The following is an 18,700-nucleotide window of genomic DNA, read 5'->3' as shown; positions in this document are numbered from 1 at the left end:
AAAAGATCTTTCTCTCCTTTAGAAAACTGATTTATCAAACAGCATGCCTCTTGTGGGTTTTGCTGTTATGCAGCAGTCCTGGCCTTACCAGATCAGTCCTTTTTCTCTTGCATAGTTAAGTTGAATGTTTTTCACCAAACTGTTTTACCCTGAAGTTTAATCTGGGATGTTCTTTTCTTGCATTCAGATTACATTTTTACTGCATGTTCAAGAAAGCGGATGCAGGGAGGGGAGCTATCTATATTTGTGATTTTTTTAATTCACAGCTAGATTCATTTCTGTAGGTGTCTGTTTTATTTCTTCCTCCTTGTCTATGAAACCAGGATAGAACTGACAGCTTAAAGATCAACATGCTAGTTCATCTAACACCATTTGTCTAGCATTGCAAGCAAAGGTAAGTTTTCTACAACACAAGCATCCAGCTGGTCTGGACATCCTCGAGAGTAAGGGAAGCTCTTTTATAGGGTTTTGTTCAGTTCACATTTCTACTTCAAGTCCTTTTTGAACCATTCACTGAAATTTTGTGCTACTGAATCTCTGTTTCTTTATCTGCAAAGTCAAAGTAATATTCAGAACTACCTTTTTCAAACACAAATGTGAGGCATTAAGAATATGGGATTGGCTCTTTATCCTTCTGTATGGTGTTTTTTTGTACTTCTATGAGAAATCTGTGGTGTATTTTTTGGTTTTCACACTTCTTGATTGTTCCAATGGCTTTAGAATCTTCCATTTCCAAGATGATATTTATATCTTCAATACACTGAAGTCAAAACATGCAACTGCCTTCTCAGCTCCCTCAGAGCTTTCACAGGTTTAGAGGCAAAAAAGGTCATCTGCCTTAGTCAAAGGAACATGCCAAGCACTCTCCTGTTAAACCTTCCGAGTTCTTTTATGGACATCCTGTTGTCATCTGGTGCTGCCTTTCTAGGTGCATAATCCTTCCTGGAGTGTCCCAGAAATTGTTAATCGCTTATCTTCCTTGTGAATGTGTAAACCTCACTGGACTCCAACCTGCTGTGGAACTATGAAACTGTGAAAAGCCCAGCACCATAAAGCTTTGAACCCTGTTACAGATGGAAGAATGTGTCTGTCCCTTTCCTGAAATTTCCATCTAGTAGTGGGGTTCCCAGAATAGCACAGCCTGGACTGAGATCCTATTTTGTTTCAGAAAGCCTGAGAAAAAGGATGCAGCAATTAATCGGACTCTGGTGAGCCAGGACTTGAGTCATCCATGTCCTACAATGTAAACTAGGGACAATACCAGTTTTTATGAATGAAAATTATAGAGGACATTATGGGTTCTGTTGGTTTGTTTTGTCTTATGTGTGCTATTGAAAGAAAATGTTGCCTTTCTAATGTAGCATTGGAAATGACTGCATTGAACACTACCTGCTGCTGACACCTACAAGCATCCTTGAGAGCTACTGTGCTGGGCCTTACTTTGCCTTCAAATTTAGAGGCACAGTTGAGTCAAAATCTTCAGTGTGACATTTGTTTTGTGCCTTCAGTCTTTTTGGAGCAGCGCACCAGATGAGTGGTCATTGTCTGGGTCCTTGCAACAGTCCTGCTTCTGCCTGAGGGTTGATGTGTATTTAGATTTTGTGTGTAGTTGTGTTTTGCTTTAGCTGTATTCGTTGTGACAACAGTACACAAGAAGTAAGGAAGTCTGCACCTGGATTGTGAACCACTGTTAAGAGCATCTGCCTCCCGTGCTGAGGTTCATAATGCTGGCCATCTGCAGGGCCATGAATCTTCTGCCTGTCGCTGGGAGCGAGAAGAGCAGCGGCAGAGGTGCCTCCATTGGATTCATCACACTGCTTCCCTTATTCTAACAGCCACAGTTCAGGAGAAATTGCAGCACACAGCACTGCTGGACTAATCCCTTCTTTCCTTTCCTTTCCTTTTAGAGAGACCATCTTTTGTGAAGAGACCAAGTAATTTGGCTGTAACTGTGGATGACAGTGCGGAGTTTAAGTGTGAGGCAAGAGGTGACCCAGTCCCTACAGTAAGATGGAGGAAAGATGATGGGGAATTACCAAAAGCAAGGTGCAGTACATGGAGTTACCTTTTTTATGACATCTAGCTTGGTATATAGTGTAGCCATTCAACGTTTGACAGCTAGCATTTGTTTCTTCTTGAATGGAGAAGGCCTAGCTTCATCTAGTAAGACATTTCTCATTACCATTGAGCTTTACTGAAGTAGCAGTTTAAACTGAAACTTAAGAATGTCTTGTTCTCAAGCTTTTGCTGTAACAATATGTAAAGATAACAAAATACAACAAAGTTCAGGCCATAGTATCTGATAGATTGATTTGTCACCTGAAGAGTCTTTTGTAATTACTAAAAGTTTTGGAGAATATAGAACAAATAGTGAGTTAGATTACAATGTCAGGAAATATATATTGGAATCACAACTGATATAAAATGTAGTCTGGTAATACAGGATCATAGAATAGTTAGAATTGGAAAGGACCTTAAGATCATTTAGTTCCAACCCCCCTATCATGGGCAGGAACACCTCAAACTAAACCATGCCACCCAAGGCTCTGTCCAACCTGGCCTTGAACACTGCCAGGGATGGAGCATTCACAGCTTCCCTGGGCAACCCATTCCAGTGCCTCACCGCCCTTACTGTAAAGAACTTCCTCCTTATATCCAGTCTAAACTTCTCCTGTTTAAGTTTTTCAACGCATTACCTCTTGTCCTATCACTACAGTTCCTAGTGAAGAGTCCCTCCCCAGCATCCTTATAGCCCCCTTTCCAATACTGGAAGGCTGCTATGAGGTCTCCATGCAGCCTTCTCTTCTCCAGGCTGAAGAGCCCCAATTTTCTCAGCCTGTCTTCATACAGGAGGTGCTCCTTGATTTTACATGTTCTTGTTACTAAGTTTCCCCTGTCATTGCTCTAATTCAGGCCAAAATGTGAAAGACCTTATTGAAAGAAATCCATTCTATGGTAGATAGATAGATAGATAGATAGATAGATAGATAGATAGATAGATAATTTATTTTGAATTACCAATTGTCAGTTGAAAACCTGTTAAGGGAGGAGCTTGAAAGAAGAAATCCTATAACAGTTGGCTCCAGCCATCCAATTCCCACTTCCTGCTAATCTAGTCTTTAATAAAACTGTAGCAGTTTTTGTATAAAAAACACATAAACACATTGACTACATTACACAAAGAAGAGAAACAAAGTGATGAAAGAAGAAATAGTAAAAAGCCACATTGTTTTTTTCAAAAGAAATTAAATGAATTGGGATTTATCTTGACTTTCAAGCAATTCTGATGTTCTTGAGAACATGAATGCTATCTTTTCAACCATATTAAAAAAATTCTTCATTCAGTTGGAAAAATTGTAGGAAGAAAAATAACTGTTATTGCATTTACTTGTTCTAACAATTAAAAAATTATGCATTACAGCTTTACATTTGCTTTACAACAGTGAAATTGTACTGACATCTGAAAAACTGACTCATATTGCCAAAGAAATTAGAGTAAGGTTTTCAATTGTTTATGTATATTTTGCTTAAAAAATGTTATCTTTACATTATCAATTTATGAGGATTTATACACATTTTTATTTCTAAGGCAAATGTAGGACTAAAAATATTAGCGAAAAACCACCATATTTTTACCCTTTACAGAAATTGTAAAGTTCTGTTATTCCTACTCACTGTTTATGACTATGTATATTTAAAGATACGAAATCCGTGATGATCATACCTTGAAAATCCGGAAAGTTATGGCAGGAGACATGGGCTCATATACTTGTGTTGCAGAAAATATGGTTGGAAAAGCTGAAGCATCAGCAACTCTGACAGTTCAAGGTAAGAATGTTTCCTTGCATCGTACTCCAATATAGAATAAAGTTGATTTTTTTGCCTGGTAACTTTTACAGAATCGCTATATGCAACTAGTTAAATGTGTACATAACTATTAGTGTTATGACTTACGCAGGAACTCTATGCTGTGTTGTAAAAAAAAAATGTGAAAATATAAATTTTGCTGGCGTTGTATACTTAAGAAATCAAATCATGTCACATATAAGATTTTTTGTAAGCAGTCTTTACAGAACAGTAATAGGGAACTGAACATGTTTTGAACTACAGTGTAATCAGAGTCATAGAATGTTTAGGGTTGGAAAGGACCTTAAGATCATTTAGTTCCAACCCCCCTATCATGGGCAGAGACACCTCACACTAAACCATGCCACCCAAGGCTCTGTCCAACCTGGCCTTGAACACTGCCAGGGATGGAGCACTCACAGCTTCCCTGGGCAACGCATTCCAGTGCATCACCACCCTAACAGGAAAGAATTTCTTCCTTAGATCCAATCTAAACTTCCCCTGTTTAAGTTTTAACCCGTTACCCCTTGTCCTGTCACTGCAGTCCCTGATGAAGAGTCCCTCCCCAGCATCCCTATAGCCGCTCTTCAGATGCTGGAAGGCTGCTATGAGGTCTCCACGCAGCCTTCTCTTCTCCAGGCTGAACAGCCCCAACTTTCTCAGCCTGTCTTCATATGGGAGGTGCTCATATCAATTACAATCTTTGTATCTAAAACCCAAATAGAGAGAAGAAAAGTGGTGTTAGCAAACTACATTGTTTTAACTTGAAAAAGGAGAGTTGTAAGTTCAAGTGTCTGTCAATTTTTTTCAATTAAAAAAATTAAGAGACAGTGAATGATAAATCTCTTTGTGTATCTTTTAATTCATTAACCCAAACCACTAGCGTTCCTGTTGCTTTTTCATTACAGAAGCGTATCATAGCACTACTGTTTCTCTGTAAGGTAAAAATTCAGTGGAACTTAGTGAACTAATCTGTATAAGAATCCTTCATTGCCTTTATATACACCATCCAGATGTTCACTATTCAGATAATCCCTCTCTTCCTTTCCTGGCTAGCAGACAGGCAATGATGTCATCCTCATGCTTTTTTCTAAGGGCTGATTGTCCTTCTGTCCTTTTCTCTGTTCAGTGGGTATTAGTTATTATGGAGTTCTGGGAAAGTATAGGCTTAGAAGTATTTTATTTGGTAACAGGACTCTATTTTGACACATTTACTGTAACAGGAAAGGTCTTGTCCTTAACCTGCTCTCCTTTTTCCACCAGAAACACTTGGTGTTCCTAACATCTGTAGCTGTTAGGAAAATAGCTTGAGAGTTGAAGCTCTCATAAACCCAAGAATTTTGAGATGCTCTGCTTTGTTAGTCACCACAATGTTTATACATCAAAAGTGATACCTTATGTTTGCAAAACAACCAGCTCTTACGTTCAGGGTTTTAGAATAAAAGGTTAAAAGTAATCACAGTTTATTCAAAAGACAGAGTGAATTATTTTTAAGTGGTGATTTGTTCTGAAGATCACGTCTTGTATCAACTCCATCTTCTAAAACCTTAGTATTAAGAAAATTTGCTTTATGACTGGTTGAGCAGTTACATTTCTAGATATAAGATACTGGCAGCCCTAGTCTTTCATAATACTATTCAAAATAATAAGCAAACACATTCTTGTAATCTCATTCAGGTTAACAATGCTACTCTAGATATAAAATGACATGTAGATATTAGTGATCTAGAGTGAGATATTTCTAATTTTGATAATAAAATGGTACTTTTAAGGAACACAATCATAACCTAAGTCTTGATTCAGCAAGGTTCTTCTTTTAAGAGCTTGTTTAACACAGTAGATATTTACATTGTAACAGCTTTGCTCTGCAGATATTGTTATGGGATAATTTGTTTCCCAGTGTGAATAAATTACCTCCTGAGCCATTTGTCTGTACTAATGTCTTCATAGGAGGGATTGATGTGAGAAACTGTAATGTGTAAGGCCAATTTGTAGTTGGTAATGTAGTAAATTATTATTGAAATCCATATATTAGAGTATCCAGGAGACCTAGTATTATGGGAAGGAGGAAAAAAAAGATGAATTCTCTAGAAAACATGCATTTTCCATTGAGATTTGTTCGCATTTTTCCTTCTTTTTTCCCCTCCTACTCTTCTTCCCTCCTCTCCCCACCTATTTCCCTGTTAAAACACTGTACTTTTTGTCAGTGCCACATGCTCTATTGACTGTAGGGTTTAATAAATGTGCGTTCTGCTAGGCCAAATAGAGTTATTTTGGTGACATGTTGTAAACAGAGGGCTGTGTTGCCAATCATGGCCTCAGAAGTTGCAGCTCCCATTTGTTAAATTCAACAAAGGACAAAGTGGAGAGTTTAGCTTTTTAGCTTGGTTTTGAGTTTGGATTTTCGAGGGGTTTCATGGGGTTTGCTATGGGGTTTTCCCCCCTCAGTATCTCAGCAATAGGCTGTGGTGTTTTCATGACAGACTATATGCTAAAGAAAGAGTAAAAGAGTTGTTGATGGTAACCCCAGAAGTTGCATATCTGTGTTAGGAAAGGGGCAGTCATCTCTGCCAAGTGTCTGCAAAGTGGAACTGCTGCACTGAGTGCAGCGTAGCATGCAGCAGAAAGAGCTGTTAGCAGTGCGCTTGGAGACACTCAGGCCTTAGGGTTGGTAGCACTGCTAAGAAGAGGACATATCCTCTTCTATACTCATCATTTTTCAGGCCTCGAGCGCTGTGATTGACGTGTGTGTTCTGCGCTGTACAGGGTTATCTAGGGTATTAAAAGGTGGAGTGTGAAACACCAGGGCTAATTGAGATACCCAGGTGTCAGGCATGTGTCGATGAAGTGAGGCGGATAGTTAGCCTGGTGTCTCAGCAGAGAGCTGCCCTGGATCTGACAGTATGATTACCTCTAGGTCAGCTCTGCCCCTGCTTGATCTAGCAAACATTGGAGTGCATAGTACATGCCCTGCAGTGCTCTGTGTCTCAGGAAGACTGCCTCTGAGCTCAGTGAATGGGCCTAATCTGTGTTCATGGACTAGGAACTGTCAACCCTGATAGTTCAGCTTTATAATATAGGATTCTAACTGTAGAAGATTCCAAAGAGGGGAGGGAATATCAGTTTCATTTCAGTGTTCTTCCTGCTCATGACACCAGCATTGTAGATTGTAGTGATTCTTAGAATCACTGTTTTCCTTTATGTGGACTCCTAACTTTGGGGAGCATAAGTATTTCCTATGTGAAGTACAGATGCTGTATTTTTATTGTGATTTCAGTCAAATTATTAAAGCAAATGTGGAGTCCTGTATTGACACAGAAGTCTGAACCCTTCACTTAGTCTTTTACTAAGCCTACATTGTATTTTACCAATACATTGTATTTTAACAAGTAGCTGATGAGCTCCGGAACAGGGAAACAATGACCAAAAGTGCATCTCTAGAACTAGTGGATTTCTTTCTCACTCTAGCACTAAGAAATTCAGTTATATTTTTCTATATGTATTTAATATATATATGCAAACTGCTTTTCATGGTTTTTTTTAAGATTTCTATTATATTATTTACTTAGTTTTATGCCTTGAAGCACGACTACAGAAATAATAATATTTCATTATTATATAAAACATTAAAGCCCATCCATGTTCCTAAGGCACACAGAATTACAAGAAATGCATGCCTCAGAACTTCACTTCTAAAAGGGAATTAGTTTTGCCATGAATGCAGATAGAAGTAGGGCTTCTCCAAGAAACTGAGAATTTCACATTTAATCATAAAAATGCTTTTCAGTAAATCTAGCAACCAAAGTTTTCCGTATTTTACTCTACTTCCATTTGCTTCACTCCCATTTGCAGTATTTGATTAGGCTTTTTAACATGTAATTTTATAATAGGTTTATAATTTATGCTAAAGTGAGCTTTATTCACTTCTAGGTCCGAAGTGGAAATTATGACTCCAGTGGAAGTCCTACTGTGGTACTGTCCAAGAACCATTATAGGGAGAGCAGTGTAGTTGCTACTCAGCAGGTCAAGCTGACTTGAGTAGTTCACAAGAATACCAACTTGGTGACTGTTGGTGGATCACCAACAGGTTGGTAGTGAGCATCATTCTCAAGCTATGAGACCTTTTTTAACTCATTTTCATCAAGCAGTGGCTCTGGTGAAGCTCGCAGTACTTGTCACAGTGCCACGCCTAATGCATCTAAGCATACAGCAGCAGTGACTGAACTGTAAGATGTTAATTTTGCTGTTCAAAGGCACTAACGCTTTCAGTGTTATCAGTTTGGCAAGGAAAAAGAAGGATTCCTATGGAGATTACACTGGCCCATTCATATTTTACAGTGGTGATCGTTGATATTAAGGTTTTTAGCATAAGTTGTCATTTATTTTGGGGTTAACAGAGCTTGTCTGCAAGGTAGATAGAGAGCAGAACTTTTGATAAGTGACTTCTGGCTCTGATTTTGCTCCACCAGTCAACTGACAAGGAATTCTAATCTCAAAAGGTGGCACATGCTTCAGGTCTGGAATTTCCTCTTCCTCCTTCCACCTCCTTTTTGTACAAAGTAGCTTCAAGGCATGCTGTAAAAGACATCAATTTGATAAGGCTCCTGAGTAGGGCTGAGAAAACCACCCAGAATGAAAAGGAATAGGATTTGCTCTTTTATCTGTCAGATACCATGTCAGTGTTTCCACTGTGTCAGGCTGCTGGTACACATTATAAGTTGTCTCTAAGTGTAATTGCTTTATGGGCATCTGAGCTACCTACATTAAAGTAACAAAGACAAAATTCAGATTTTGACAGGAATACAAAAATGCGATTGAGGTGTACGGTGGTTATTATGTGTTGCAGTGAATGCCTCACAGTATCATGGGTGCATTTAACCACTTGAATTTTAAAACTAGGATTTGGGTTTAAAGCTGAACTTGTCTACATGGTCTCTCTTTAAATCAGTGGTTCTCCTTTTGAAAGAACTAATTTTAGGCCATATTCTGTCTTCTGTCCCCATGAAAAGGAAGGAAGAATAGCGATTGTCCTTTGAACTTCAGGCATTTTTTTAATTAATAAACTTTTGGCAGGGTGAATGAGGGAAAGCATCTCTTGTGATTTGTATAGCTTAAAGAGACAGCCCTTTCCCCCTTAATGACTGCTGTAAACTATGACAGCACTTCAGATTCCTATCAAAGATCTGAGGAGTCTGACCGCCACCTATTTCTGGTGAAAGAATATAAATCTTAAAAGTTAATCAGAAGGAACTGAAAAAACCCTTTGAAGAAGAGGTTAGTGCCCTGAAGGTGCTTGTTCTACTGATGCAAGTGACGAACACGAAGATTCCTGAAGCATTTCTAAAATACAGGTAAAAGAAGGGATCAGTAAACATTTCAAAAAAAAAAAAAAGGTGATTTATAGTTGCTTCGAAGCCATGTAGTGTATTTTGATAAATAGCTGCTTCTATTCTGTTTAAGGTTTTGGTTTTTTAATTGAGTTTTATTTTTTCCATGGAGTCTCACAGCAGTGACAGCAATTGCTTACAGGGAAATAATACTTAAAAACTTTGGAGATTCCTTCCTGCAATGTAGTACTTCGAAACAGGGACTTGAGACAGATGTTTCTGAGCAAGTGGAACAGAAGGAGACAAAATAATTTAGAGAAACCTTACTACCAAAATAAACAGAAGCTGGAGGCTTTCTCCTGCTGAAAGGGTTTCATTTACTGTAAAGTTCTTAAAACTACCTTTTAATCACTCACTGCAGAGAATCGTAGGGAGTCGATTTGTGGAGCATACTTGAGCACTCAATTAAAAAGTAGCAAAGAAAATCTGAAGACTGTATTCTAGTGCCTGCAATTTCCTTAATCCCGTGACTGAGGAGAAAATCAATTAGTTTTGCATCAGTCTTCGGTGTTGCAGACTTTATTTTGTGACTGCTGTTCTAAAGATAACATTTCAATAATTCTGTGTTTGGAACAGACCAAGTAGAGTTTTACTACAAGTTGTTGAGTTTGCAGATTTTCCCTTTTATGTAGAAAATTAAATAGAGTGCAAGGAATAATAATTTTCATTGGTTCTTCAGTAAGCAGGACTTCTGCTATATGTTTGTTCTGAAATAAATTTAGGCTGTATTAAATTATATTAAACATCCATGAAAAGGCAATGCGTACTTTATTTTTGCCTTACTTATAGCCTAAAAGTAATATTCTTAAGGACTATACAGTGACTATAGTGTACTCTCTTATTTTTGTTAGTTTTCGTGCATCATTAAAGTCTGTCATCTCTGAATTGCTTCTTGATCCAAAAAATGCTGATTTAGGATAACAGTGGATTCAAACTTTATTTGATAAGCTGTTCTGAGTACATTTGGTTACTATGAATTATGTTTTGCTTGAATACTAAAATATTTTATTGTTAGGTGCTGAATAACACTCCAGAACTGGTAATAAAATATCTTACAGTCTTTATATATGCAAACTAGATTACCTAGAAGGCACAGTATCAGAATATTCCAGCTATATATTCCAGAATATACAGCTTCTTCTGTTTAAATTGCTATATATCAAGTATGCTCACATTAATTGCTGCAGGAAGTATCTGCATGCTCCTCTTGTCCCTTTGATCATACATAATTCCTGAAGTTTGGGTTAATTTTTTTTCCTGTTTAAGTATGGAATAGAATGAGAAGATTGAGGAAGAAAGACAAAGCTGGATGAGTGGATCGGATGCTACTTTTCTATTCTCATAAATTCCCTGTGCTCTTTAAACATTGAAGAATATAACTAACCTAACTAAAGACTAAACCTCAGAACATGTTTGCTAACATCTTTGGATGAAGAGAGCGGCAGCAATACTTCTGTTTCAGTCTACCGGCAGTTTTTATTAGCATTATCGTCTTTTTGGCTTCACTCTGTGAAAATCAGGCCGCTTGTCCCTGATTGTTTGTTTTTTTGTTTTTTGGTGGGTTTTGCCCTTTTATTTTATTTTATTTTTGCACACTGTTTTTATTTCCTTAAGCAACTTGTTTCCTTTTCTACCTCCATCACAGTAAAAATTACCTGTCATAGATTCCTAGAATGGTTTGGGTTGGAAAGGACCTTAAGATCACCCAGTTCCAGCCCCCTGCCATGGGCAGGGATGTCTCACCGCTAGATCATGGCTCCCAAGGCTCTGTCTAACGTGGCCTTAAACACCACCAAGAATGGAGCATTCACCACTTCTTTCAGCAGCCTGTTCCAGTGCCTGACCACCCTCACAGTAAAGAACTTCCTCCTTATATCCAATGTGAACTTCCCCTGTCCCTTGTGGATAATTCCATCTTGTATAAGATTCTTCCATGTTGTGATTTTTGCTAACTATAATTAAAATTCATTAATATATCATGGTTAACTTCCTGATAACATTGTTAAGAAATAACATCAGGTATTAGTGTCCCATATGTAGACTTGGGTTGTCTCTCTGTGGGGGCTGTGGTGTCCCCATAAAGAAGTCCAGATTTCTTTTGAGATAGTATCTTTTATATTTGACAGTATTCCTTACCAAGTATTGCATGCCCAAAATAACATTTTTTAATGATCAAAAGTTACTGTGCTGTGGAGATTTATTGTCTTTCCATTTTTAGTGGGTGTTTGGTATCCATTGAGCATGGGGCTTTGGCCACTTTTCACAAAAAGCTTTAGCTTGCAATAAGAAGTTTGCTATGGATTTCAAGTACTTCTTTCCAAGAAAACTGCTATCATAAACAGCTGGGAAAAAAATCCCACTCAGTTTTCTTTTCAGCTCATCTTTTATTGTAAGTCAAAAAATGCAGTGGGAAGCTCCTAACAATTCTCCTAACAATTCAAAGCTATCATAATCTTTTTGTACTTCTGCACATCCTAATTTGAAATTCATCTATCTTTTTTCACTCTTTTAAAAGGTTTTAGTATAAATATTTGTAGCCACGACTACTTAGATTGCAGCAGTGCCCAGAATTACCTCCATGCTTTCTAAACACAGGGGAAGACAACTCTTTTCTGAAAAGAGAAGGCTGGGAAACAGTACTTCACAGTTTACTGCATTATTTGAGTTTTAAAATAGGTGGAATTAGGCTTAAGTGTGCAGTCTAAATTGTATGTGGTTTATAGGCTGGTTTAGGAGAACCCAGAACAAGGAAGGGGGGAGTTGAGACTAGGGGAGGAATTTCTGGAAGACTTTAAATCCCCCTCTCCCTCTTGCTGTCTTCTAACCCCCATATTTCAGATTTCTCTTGTCACCTCAAGGCAGTGACTACAGGATTGATAACCATTTGAAACAGCATACTACACGTATTAACCTGAGAAGTGCTACCTTCTAAAACCACACCACAAAGTCTGTTTCCACTTTTTTTATCGTATAAATCTTCATTGACTTTCTTACTTTGTAGCTGGTATCAGGAAAATCAGTTGCAAATCAAAAAATCTCACGTGAGTGCGTTTTACGCAATGTTTTCTTCCCACACATTATTGCAGTAGGTTCCTCCCCACCATGCATGTACAAACATGCACATGCTTGTGTAGCCCGTTTAAATGTTTTAAAAGGAAGATTCATTAGCCTGCTGTGAGGCAGACATCAAGGTAATATAGTTACATGACAGAGACACAGCTGAGATCAACCCAGATTTTACTGCTCAGCCCCATCAATTAGGGCTGGGGAGAGAAACACCTCTCAGCCCAAATTAAAACTCAGAACAGCCAGGGGTCAATGCCATTTGATAGCTCCTGAAAACAGGAAAGCACCCAAACAGGAGGTTTGATTGATGCACAGATCTTGTGCTGCTTGTCAGCAGAGGGTGGAGTTTAAACCACCAAAGAGAACGGAAAGCTTAGTGACATTTTAATGCCACCATTGAAACAAATGGCTTCTTGCTTCTGGTGCAGAGCTGAGAACGGCTACCTTCCTGCTTGCTGAAGGAGGGAGAATCCTTGATTTTGGATTCTTGACTTCAGTTTGATCTCTAAAATGGATTCTGAAGTTGGTGATGTTGAACTGCCACACTGCGTGTGTTGTGATGTTACGTGTTTGTTCTGTGTATGAACCCGAATCATTGCTACAGGTTTCTAGATTTCCACATTTCCTAAAGATGATCTTACTTTTAGAGCTATATTTTCTAATAATCAGCTGCCTGCTTTCTTAATTTCATTCTCTTACTTACAGCACCATTGTAGAAGAAATTAGCTTGATTCTCTTCCAATCAGTTAGATTTCTGTCTTCTTGCCTTTGGTTAGTAGTTACTGTAGTCACTTGTTCTTTCAAATTTAAGAAGTGCTTATCTGACACATCAGCAGCAATCCAAAACAGAATTCTTCCAGTCATCATAAATGTAATAAACCAGGATCACCCCCATGCTGGGGGTTTGGAATTACAAGTCATAGCTTTTTTGTACTGCACTGTATCATGCTTGGTGCTGTGGGACTTTGTACTGTGAAGGCATTCATGGTGAGTAAGGGTGTCCAAGTCTGGTCTTAGATGAGTGTGAGTTTTAGCAGTTATTTATGTATGTATCTAGACCTCAAGAAATGACAACTGAAAACAGACCAATGAGGATAAAAAGTGATACACCCTAGTTCTTTTGTAATGTACCTGGTGTTATTTTCACATACTTTTCACAGGTTGAAGCCAGGAAACAGCTGAATGGCTGCATTTATATTTTCTCAGAACAAGAGATTTTGACCTTTGTTTATTTCTCTGTAGAAAGTGAAATTTTCCACAAATGACTGCAGAGAGATGTGCATATCAAGGATATTGGGTGTTCCAGATTGCTATGATAAGAACAAATAGCCTACAAATCACTAGACAGAAAATGAAACTTGGCACATTGTCTCAAACATTCTGCTTTAATATCAGTTTCTGCAAAACACCAACATAAATAACTGGTGGTCATGTTGCAGAAAGGTATTCAGTGGTCCTTGCTCAGATAGTTGAAGGTAAAAAGTAGTTAATTAGATTTCAGAGTTTAGCAAGCTTGGGAATGAAGCATATTTATGAACAGAAGAGGTTGGCTGCTTTAGTTTTTGCTTGGAAATAGGGGAGGGATCAGAAAATTAAATTGTTCCAATGCCTTCACGCATATGACCAAGGATTTATACATATGCTAAAGAGATTGTATATGAGCTTGATTGTTGTATGTAATTATTGATCTGAAGATTGGGATGGTTTCATTTCTCTGGTATAGAATTATACTTTCTTGCTTCCTTTTTAATAGCCTCTGTACATGTCAAGTAGTCCTTGAAGACATGAAGATTCTTATTTAAATAATCAAAACTGAAACACATTGAACTTAAATCAGAAGTATTCCGTTTGTGTCAGCTAAATAACAAGAATCTTATCTGAATGCATGGAGGATACTCATAAATAGTAATAGAGTAATAATTAATGAGTATTTAATAAGCAGAACAAAATACTGTTTAGTAATTAAGTACCACGTTGGATCTCAGCATCTCAGAAGCACCTTATTAATACAAATGAATGAAAATGTCTATAATTTTACTTTGATTGAGATAGGTAATTACTGCCACAGCTTTAAAGAGCGGGGCACTTGAAGTTAATAGGTTGTCCATTATCAGAGTAAGAAATAGACACAACTTCGTACTGCTTAATTCTAAATATGAGGAAATAGATGAGTTTGAGAGAAACACTAGATCAACATTGGCATTCACCTGTATGCGAAGACTTCCAAAATGTGTTACTTTGAGATTTAGGTATTACACACAGCATGTTGAGGTGTCATACGTACCTGCGAGGAAAGGCTGAGTGAATGGTGCTTGCACAGCTTGTAGAAGAAGTGGTTTTGGGGGTGGGGCATTGCAGCAGCCCCAGTACCTAGGAAGGCTGTTGGTAAGATGAGACCGAGGGTCATCACAGTGGTCCATGGTGGGAGAACAAGAGGCAATGGATTTATGTTGAAACAAGGGAGATCAAGGCTGGATATGAGGAGAAATTTATTCAGTAAGTGGACAGTCGAGCAGTGGAGCAGGTTGCCCAGAGAGGCTGTGCATTTTCAGTCCTTGGAAGATTTCAAGCCCTATGTAACCAGGTCTGACCCCATAGCTGAACCCGTTTGAGCAGAAGCTTGGACTAGAAACCTCCAAGGTTGCTTCCAGCCTGATTATCCTATGACCCTACAATACTAAATCTGTCAAATACAATAGTTGCTCCATTGACATCTGGCAACTATACTGGTCTGTAGTTTAAGTCCTAAAACTGCAAAATCCTACTCCTGCGAGTGGATTTAATGATACCAATAGTCCCAGTGAGGCTGATAGGATTTCTGGCAAGAATAAGGCTTTAAAAGATCACATCAGTAGTCTGGGAGTCACTTCCCTTTTGGTTTTTGTTCAGTGACTGGACACGTCTTCCCTGAAAAACCTCACATGTCAAGGAAGTTATTTGGAAGTCAAAAGTATTATTCCTTTGGTATTTGTGGTTTTACATGCTAACTTCCTGTCTTTACAAATAGGTTATTCCCCTTAGCTGCCATGTGAAAAGCCATGATAAACACAGGGAAAATTAATTTACTTTATAATTGAAAGTGCTGACAAATAAAATGTGCCACAATAGAGGAGAAGTCATTTACTTCTCAGTTTTAGTAACCATGGATATCAGTAGGATGTAAATCAAACAAAGAAAGTGGTCCTTGTTGTAGTTGTTGCTATTATTGTTGTTATTTTTAACCACGATGTCCCTCTGACAGAACTGTTCAAATTCTTCTATGAAATTTCACCCTTTGCAGTTGCCACAGATTTGATGTCCTGATTCTACAGGGATTTTCTTTCATGTATCAGTATCCCCTCTGTTTTTACAGGTGGGCAAAAAAAATTACGTTTTCTTGACAGGTTTTTTTGACCTACTACTGTAGGTAAAAACCATCTCATAAAAAGAAAGGTGGAAATTCAGCCCTTAAAAATTAATTTGTAGAAATTTAATTAGCAACCAAGATGGATTTCTATCTGTTAGGCATTTCCAAGTGAGATTTCAGTAAGAAGGCTTAGGAAGCTTTGCATTGCTACCAAGAAGGCTGAACTTTTCTCTTTTTGGCACTACTTGAGTAGTGGGTAATTCAAAGTTACTTCCTCTGTGCAAGAATTGCATCCCATTAACTCTCTTATCAGGGTACTTCATGTGGAATACGGGTTGTGTTTTATGGAGCAGCATTTCTAATTCAAGAGGAGGTCAGACTGTGACTGCAAGTTTAGTAGAGTGCTTTTCAGTTAAAAACTAATGGTTACCGTATAATCTACTTAGGCACGATCAGGGGTAGCTAGGAGCTGAGTCTTGGGGATGAGCATATTTCTCTGAGGAATTCTTGTGTGTCATTTCTTGGCCAGTCCTCTTGCAAATCGTAGACTTGCAGATAATCTGAACAGAATAACGCACACCGATTTTTCTCTTTGATAAATACTAAACCCACACACATAAAAGAAGGCTAATGTACATCCGGAATACATCCTTAAAATTGAAACTTAGATCTTTGAAAAATAGTAATTTCAACTTCTTTTCTTTGGGAATATATCCTAAGGAATGTCTTTAATAATATAAAACCCAAATTCTCTATGTGATCTTTCGGTGCATTCGGTTTCAGGTTCTTGGCTTCAACATGATCCAAATTCCAGTCATATATCTGATTCTCTTTCTGCTTCATTTTCATAATACACCTGGAGTCCGCTCTATTTATTTGAACAGTAAGCCAGTATTCCGCATGCCTAATGAATGCTGGCAGATGGGATATTATTAATTTACTCCATGTTTTTAATCAGAGGATTCTGTATTGCAGGTGCTTACCTACTTGACATGAAAGTAGGTACACTGCTGAACAATAGTTAACTCTCAGTATAAAGTGATAAGACCAAAGTGTCGACAGGCTTATTTGTAACATATTTATTACTTTTACTGTTGTTATTTTATACAAACTACTTTTTTATTGACTTTTTTCACAGTGTCTGTATATATTTTTGAAGTGCATGATTCTTACATTTTTACTTGCAGCCTGTTCTTTCAGTTAGTGATATGTAGCTGGAATGCTTTCTAACATGCCTTTCTTTTATAAGCAAAGTCAGCCTGCCAGGATCTGTGCCATTTCAAATTTATGAAGATTTTCAACTATGGTTGGAAGCTTATTTAATATTAGATAATTTAGCACTGGCAATTTTATACTGAACAATCTAATATTTTGCAATAAGTCTCTGGTTTTGAATACTTTCATGAAAATGAGGTTGGGAATGAGGGAGGAAGAAAAGGGTTAAAAACCTTTTCAGATTAATTTTAGTTGTGGTTTCGTTTGCATTTGCAGTTTAATAGTGAGCACTGTGACCTTGATACAGCAATCTTATGCTAAGGAAGTGCGTGGGCTAAATACCTCAGCATATATTAACTTCGTAATAATATTCATGGTAGTTATTAGACAAGTATTTTCATTTGTAGATGTTTGTATGCTTTAGGAAGGGTGTAAATGCCACTGTTCTATTTCAGCAATGATGTAGATTGATTTTTACTGGAGATTTCAAGTTAATTTTACCATGGAAAATAATGATAATATGAAAAAACTGTATTCAAGCTACAGAGGTTACACAACAGTTCATTGGAAAGACTTAGTATAGAATCCGTGTTGCCTGACCATTATTTCAGTTTGTTACCATTTACCTCTACAGCTTACTTTCAGAATTTTATAGAGACTTCTGCTTAAAAATCAAATAACAAATATGTGATTCAGCATTTTAAACCTATTTTTCATGGGTCAGATTATGTGTGTGCTTTCTAAGGTCCTTATCAAGGTCCTTTTTATTTTATTTTATTTTAATTTTGCTTTATTCTTTGCTTTGTTTCATATCTATTCAATTTTATTTATTCCATGTTTTCTTTTGTTTTGTTTTTGTTTTTAGTTGTGTCTGGTAAGTTGAAATTTTATTGGCCATCTTCTAGTCATCGTATCACTGTGACGGGAACTTCTCCTCCCCTTCCCATCCATCCCCTTCCATGTCCTTCAATCAGTCAGCTCCCATCTTTTACTTGTTATTGACAAGACACATCGCACAGAATAAATTCTGCATGAAGTATGGGTAACTTAATGGCAAAGAAAGGTAATGGGTTGCTAACTTTCTGTTTCTACGTGATGTAATAAGTCAAATCCTAATGTCTTCTTTCTTCGTTGACTGTATTAGTTGAGCTTCGAAAGTGTTCTGTAAATTTAATTCTTTTTTGTTAAAGGTCTCAAAGATAGAAGTTCTTCTTTCCTTAACTGTATTATTATTTCAGCATCTTTTACCATATATTCATCACATACCACACGTTTAGGAACCAAAGTGTGAAAGCAAATAGAAGTTAAAAAAAAAAGACAGTGAAAATGTTTCCAGTACAGTGCATATTGAATGGAATTTGATAACAGAGTTTCACTTTACCCTGGTTTAATTCTTCTGACATTGAAGCTAATAGGATTTTTATTGTTTATCTTAATGGCAGTAGATTTAGAATAATCCACATATGCATAATACACATACATATTTAGAAAAATATGCACGCTAAATACATACTTAGACTAATATCTAGTGAAACATATACCTATCTACATTTTATAAATTCTACCATGGTTACCTGGAAGACTGAATTTACCCTCATTTTTTTGGCTTTCAGTAGTCCCTGAATGGTCATCTTCAGGTCCTAGAATCACAAGCATTAAGCTATTTCTCCAGTGGGCAGAACCATTTTAATCTTCTTACAACTGTATTCATTCTTAAGTTCCGTGAAATCTGAAGCCTTATACATCCTATGCACTAGCTCATGATTTAGAAACCCTCCGTTCATTTTAGTGTGGCATTGTGTCACAGATTTGAGCCAACCGTGCCCTAAATTTAACTATA

General features: G+C 37.5%; 1 protein-coding gene across 1 annotated transcript in view; it reads left to right on the top strand.

The window, feature by feature from the left end:
* ROBO1 (roundabout guidance receptor 1) overlaps window positions 1-18,700 on the top strand; it is a 306,344-nt gene that overhangs the window by 223,654 nt on the left and 63,990 nt on the right. Inside the window, exons 5-7 of the mRNA XM_065676377.1 lie at window positions 1,908-2,046; window positions 3,701-3,828; window positions 17,726-17,734. Of these exons, the coding sequence (XP_065532449.1) occupies window positions 1,908-2,046; window positions 3,701-3,828; window positions 17,726-17,734 (276 nt within the window). The remainder of the gene's footprint in view (window positions 1-1,907; window positions 2,047-3,700; window positions 3,829-17,725; window positions 17,735-18,700) is intronic.

The sequence above is a fragment of the Lathamus discolor genome, chromosome 4 (genome assembly GCF_037157495.1).
Source record: "Lathamus discolor isolate bLatDis1 chromosome 4, bLatDis1.hap1, whole genome shotgun sequence".
Lineage (NCBI taxonomy): Eukaryota > Metazoa > Chordata > Aves > Psittaciformes > Psittacidae > Lathamus > Lathamus discolor.
The sequence above is the reverse complement of the archived record's forward strand: the minus strand, read 5'-3'. Positions and strand labels throughout refer to the sequence as shown.